This window comes from Lipotes vexillifer, unplaced genomic scaffold, assembly GCF_000442215.2.
Source record: "Lipotes vexillifer unplaced genomic scaffold, Lipotes_vexillifer_v1.1 scaffold957, whole genome shotgun sequence".
NCBI lineage: Eukaryota > Metazoa > Chordata > Mammalia > Artiodactyla > Lipotidae > Lipotes > Lipotes vexillifer.
In genome coordinates, this window is record NW_006791360.1 from 460,496 (window position 1) to 466,116 (window position 5,621).

The 5,621-nt window shown below is 52.3% G+C and overlaps 1 protein-coding gene across 2 annotated transcripts in view; it reads left to right on the forward strand.

The window, feature by feature from the left end:
- The window catches only part of MRAS (muscle RAS oncogene homolog), a 58,982-nt gene extending 57,603 nt beyond the window's left edge, over positions 1-1,379 (forward strand). For both annotated transcript variants that reach the window (XM_007464358.1, XM_007464357.1), the window contains exon 6: positions 137-1,379. In XM_007464358.1, the coding sequence (XP_007464420.1) occupies positions 137-236 (100 nt within the window). In that variant the 3' untranslated portion in view covers positions 237-1,379. The remainder of the gene's footprint in view (positions 1-136) is intronic.
- Positions 1,380-5,621: the final 4,242 nt, after the last annotated feature.

The following is a 5,621-nucleotide window of genomic DNA, read 5'->3' on the forward strand; positions in this document are numbered from 1 at the left end:
CCTCCCCCTCCCCCAGCCCCCTCCCCCTCCAGAGCCAGAACCGGCCTCCCAGCCGCAGACCCAGGGGCAAGGGAGAAGGCAGGGAGAAGCAAAGCCCTTTCTAACGTTGTCATTCTGCCCTTCCTTGTCTCAAAAGGCAACAGATTCCGGAAAGGAGCCAGAAGAAGAAGAAGAAAACCAAATGGCGGGGAGACCGGGCCACTGGCACCCACAAACCGCAGTGCGTGATACTGTGACGGCCCGAGGCCCTGGGCACAGTGACCGGGAACTGGCCAGCCCTTGGGACCCCTCCACTGCCTAACCGCATCGAAGACCATTCTAACCATGACCCTTGGCCCAAGGACTTGACACAGGAAGGGAGAGAGGGAGGGTGGGCAGGGAGGAGATAGAGTCTGGCTTTGCTGGAAGGGCACGGGCTGCCCTGTGTCTCAGCAGCAACGAAGAGGCAACAGTAAGCAAAGCAGCATCCAAGTCCCTGTGTTGATGCAACCCGGTCCCGCCCCGCTCTTGGTGGCTGTGTTGTTTCTTTGAACTACATAGTGTGGGTTTGATGTGGAAGTGTTTCTCCACGTACAAAAACAAGCCATGATCACGCTTCCCCCACCCCAACCCCGGTCCACAGTGTCTGAGCTTGGGTGTCTTTTGTAGATTTTTAAATTATTTTAGGGATTATTATTTTATTAAAGGGGTCTGTGCCCACTGCCTGGTGAAGTTTCAAGTCTTCAGCAGACCTCTTCTATAACATGTCTGGAATATGGTTGTTTTTTAACTGAATTTTCCCAGCCGTGCCAAAACTCAACTCAACGTGCAAGCAGAGTGACCGAGAGACCAGAAGTTCACGGGGACCGTGGCTGGAGGCCCCAGGAGAAACAGACCCTACTCATGGCCTACTGTAAACTGGAGAGAAGAGAGATGTGTGTACCCAGAAGGTTTTACTGTGGTTGAGGATGCAGATATTAGGGAACAAAATTTTGTTTTGCTGAGGGGAGAGACGGGCACGTCAGTTTTAAAAGGGCTTCTCATTACCCTGGAAATATATAAATTTTAAGTAAGTTTACTGGAGTCGCAAAAGTGTTCGTGTATTTTTCAGGTGGTGTGGGTTAAGTTCTGTGTTCTTCGCAGCCGTGGGATAGGGCTTTCTCCCATCACCTGTGCTGTCTGGTGCATCTGTTACAAACACACTGAACAGGCGTGTACGGTCTCTGCGTCGAAGTCAGCTAATATGGACACCATCTGGAAAACTCTGGTTCGTGCTAAATCTTAACCAAAAATGATCCAGTACTGTTCTTACTAAAACAGCACCAAGACCTGAAGCCATTTTCCCTTTGAGTCAACTGACTCACTTCTTAAGCCCAATAAATGAGCAAAACCCCTTGAAACATTTGCAAACTTAGTATTACAGGTTGCCTTTCTGGCAGGAACTTTTATTAACCTCTTGGATCTTAACTACTCTATATAAGTGGAGGAGAAAGTAAGGTTGGGGTGCCGACATGGCTCCCATACACCTGTTTCTACAAGGGGCCAGCCCCCTAGCTTCCTGACCATGCCCACCTGCCTCTCAGGTGCTGCTGGTGTGAGCCAGACTGGGGCGGGATGGATGGACGGCGCACCCTCGAGAGAGTCAAAAGATGAGGCGGCCGGCTAGTGACCTTAGTTTCCATCTGTTACAAATCAGGCCACCAGGCAAACTAGAATATCCCTAGCGAGTGGCCTGGTCACCATTTGGAGAGAGAAACCCGGGTAAAGTGAGCACTCAGCCGGACATCGAGACCCCTGGATTCTTCCCTAGTTTTGAAAATGCGCTGAGTTCCCAACTCAGCAAGATCGCCAGCAACGTGGTGGAAGGGGAGCGCAGCCAAAGAATGATTCTGATGCCGGAAAAAACAGTTGGGACTTCTGTTTGTTGGAAAATCAAACTTCTTTGTCTAAATGGCCCTTTTTTTCTGACCCTAAAAGGAAGGATAACAAAGAATATTCCAGATCAGGCACTTCAGAGCTTCCCAAGATCCTGTAATGTTAATGGGCCTTCTAAACACTAACAGGACAAGGCTCTTTCCAACCAATACGCTCCTCTGAGCCACACCCTAGCAGCCCGGGTGCAGTTGGGTGGCCGCTGCAAACTGGAGATGAGGAAGAGGCAAGACAGCGGGAAGAAGGAAGGATGGAGATGCGGTGATGGAGCGAGTTGGAAGAGCAGGACAGGAAGCCCGGCACACGGGGCAGCGCCCACTTCAGAGAGGTCCCGGGCACGGACCACCACCAGCACCCCTGCCCACTGTGGAGCCTGCAGCTCCCTGACGGCACCGGATGGGGGAGTCTTGTTGGAAACAGATCAGTTGACTGAGAACGAAGCCCTTAGCTGTGAATGTAACCAGACGAAGAGATTCCAGCTGCTTCTAGGCCCTCCACCCAACAGGGCAGCACATCTGCCCCACCCCCGGCCCCATCTTCCATCTCTCCTGCACTCAGCCCACAATGCCGGAGGGAGAAACTGGGTGAGGGGTGGCCTGCTGCAGCCTCCCTGTTGAGCTAATGGTCAGGCTTCGTCTCCCGTGACCTCATTTTCCCCATAGGTGGACGCTTGTGGCAGTGGCAGCTTCTGCATAGGCCTGAGTGGAGCATACCCAAGGGCATCGCCGGTACACGGTCACCTGGCGGGCCCAGTCTGGAAAACCAGTTGGCCATGTTACTTCCTGACTGTGGAGCCCAATGGGACTTGTGTCTTTGGTGGCATTCTGGTGTTCCCACTGGTTTTCCACCTGAATTAGTGCTCCCTTCATGCCCGCTGGAGCACACCCTTCCTGAAATCCTCTCACCCCATGCCTTTGCCACTGTGTGCTCTCAGATTTCCTTCTAACATTCTTCTGCCCCTCCCCCCACTTAGAGGGCTCTTTTCTCCCCAGCAAGTAATGCTAGCCATCCTCTCCACCCCCAGCCTGGGGCGATGGCCACTGACTTTCCCTCACAGGGGACACTTGGATGGCTTCTGTTAGGACTTTGCCCCCCATCTTCTTGTGGAGAATGCCTGTCAGCCTGGTGCGGCCTGCCTCATGTTCCTAGGAAGAGTGACCCACTAACACGTGGCAGCTCTAACCCAAAGGCCCCTCGGACGTGTTACAGAAAATCCGGAGCCAGAGACAGTTTCCCTCCATTCGCAGCCCATTGGATTAGAAAGTCCATGTCGGGTTTACCTAGAATGAAAGATACTTGAATTACTGAGCGCCCGTGAGCGCCCAGCTTCTGTTACACAGTGTTAGCCATTGTCTACACAGGTGGCCATTGTCGTGAAATGAGAGTGATGCCTGAAGATCTCAATGATGCTTGAGCCTTTTATGTAACTTTTATTAAGTCTTTGTGTATCCCAACTCATTAATAAAGAAAAGAAGAGGAACACTTGTCTGTCTGATTTCCTCTTACTCAAATATTCCTGACGTTTCGCTGAGAACATTAAACGTTGTCAGCGTCTGGCCCAGAACACTGCCCTCTTGCGGAGAAGACAGCTGGTGACTACGAGGGTTGTCCCCGTCCTGCCGGTCTCCTGATGTCCAGCAGCCCTGGATATGGGCTCTGCCTCTGACTTTTATGTGCCTTTGAGCAAGTTACCTGCTTTAATCTTCAGCTGCCCCACCTGTGAATGGGACAATGGTGTGCGCTTCCTAAGCAGACGAGGGCTAAAGCTAAGTGTGGGCGTTCGTGGTACAGATCCCAGAAACGATGCTCTTTTTGTAAAGGACACCGATTGGATTGTCTGATGTTGCTTTTCATGAAAACTGCCCCCTGCCCCCATCTGCAAGATCACAGTCTTTCATATAATGTGATTACATTTCTCTTTTGATAGAAACTGATGGGTAGTTGGCCAAGCTGCGCCTCTTTGGGTCTTTTTCCCAGGGAATAGAGGACCAGAACCCTCTCTTGGTACTTCTTTGGGTGGTGACAGCTGAAGCATGTAAACTTGGAGGCTAGGGGTGCTTCTCACACCCTCCGCGCTGGGGGCAGAAAAGGCCGGACTGCAGACTAGAGTAGGGAGGGGTGGTGTGGCTGCCTGCCCATTCATCCCTCCCATGCAGATTTCCTGGGCACCACCACGTGCCAGGCATTGGGCTGGGTGCTGGGTGGTGGTGAGTAGAGCAAAGGGTCTTCTGATCTCCTTTAGTCCCGTCCTGACCTACTCAATCAAAACCTGCATTTTAACAAGATGCCCAGGTAATTCACATGTGCAGTAAAATCTGAGTATCACTGCCCTACGACATCAACCCCAGCATTGGAATGAAATCTAGCCTGGACCTGAGGCAGGAGATGGATGGGCCCCAGGCTGAGCCGCTGGAGTTGGTCCCCTGTGGACAGACACTCCACGATGAAGACAATAGCAGGAGGGAAGAAGAGCTGAGCTCTGCCCAGATAAGAGACAAAGAGGCCACGTGTCCCTCATTCTGAGGTCCGGGAGAACTTCCTGGCTACACATGCGCAGAAAGGCTCCTCGGGGACCAAAAGGGGAGGGGGCATCATCCCGTAGTAGGTGATGTCAACCTACCCACAGGCCTCTTCACTAGAATCCATCTTGGCTAAGAGATGCGCACGCACACAGGGGAGGACGCTGAGTTACACCAGGTATACCAGATACGGACTCAGAGCCAGGCAAAGCAAGATGATTGGCCAGAGGAAACCCGGAAGAAATGCCCCATACAAGTGATTCAAACTACCACGAGCGCACGACTTTCCCTCTGAGCCCGCCCATGTGAGTCTATTCACACGTACTCTTTTTTTTTTGTTTTTTTGCGGTACGCGGGCCTCTCACCGTCGTGGCCTCTCCCGTTGCGGAGCACAGGCTCCAGACGCGCAGGCTCAGCGGCCATGGCTCACGGGCCCAGCCGCTCCGCGGCATATGGGATCCTCCCGGACCGGGGCACGAACCCGTGTCCTCTGCATCGGCAGGCGGACTCTCAACCACTGCGCCAGCAGGGAAGCCTCTCTCACGTACTCTTTTTACTCCTAGTAAACACTTCATTTGTTTCACTACTTTCCATCTCTTTGAGGAAATTCATATTTCTGTCTCTGGTGGTCTAGTGGCCAGGATTCAGTGCTCTCACTGACTTCAGTCTCTGGCCGGGGAACTGAAATCCCACTTCAAGCCACTGCAGGCCGAGGCCGCCCGAGATCAGACTCACTGTGCCTCAAGACCCAGTTCAACCACGTTCACCCAGGGTCAGCCTCATCTGCTTTCAACTCAGCCATTAGAGTTTGCTCCTCTGCCTGGAACAGCCGCAAGGTTCTGCCTCGCCAGGCAGCGAACTCAGAAGTATCCCCACAGCCAGCAAGTGGTTTCCTTAATTAAGGGAAGTGTTTACACAAAGGCAAATTGGATCCCAGTTTGCTTCTCAAACTCTCTAGCATTTTTCTGAAAATGTGGACAGCCGCATTCAATGCACAGAGCTCCGAATCCGAGCTGAGAACACATAAAGGCTCTGTGTTCTTGGAGCTCTCTCTAAAGGTGGGTGTTCTGTGCCAGCTAGAGATACTCTCATCCCCCAAGACTTTCACTTTGCAGAGCTCCACCACCGTGCCAAATAGCGCATTATCATGCTAATGTGAAAATTTAAACCTAAGAAAAGAAAACTGAGTTC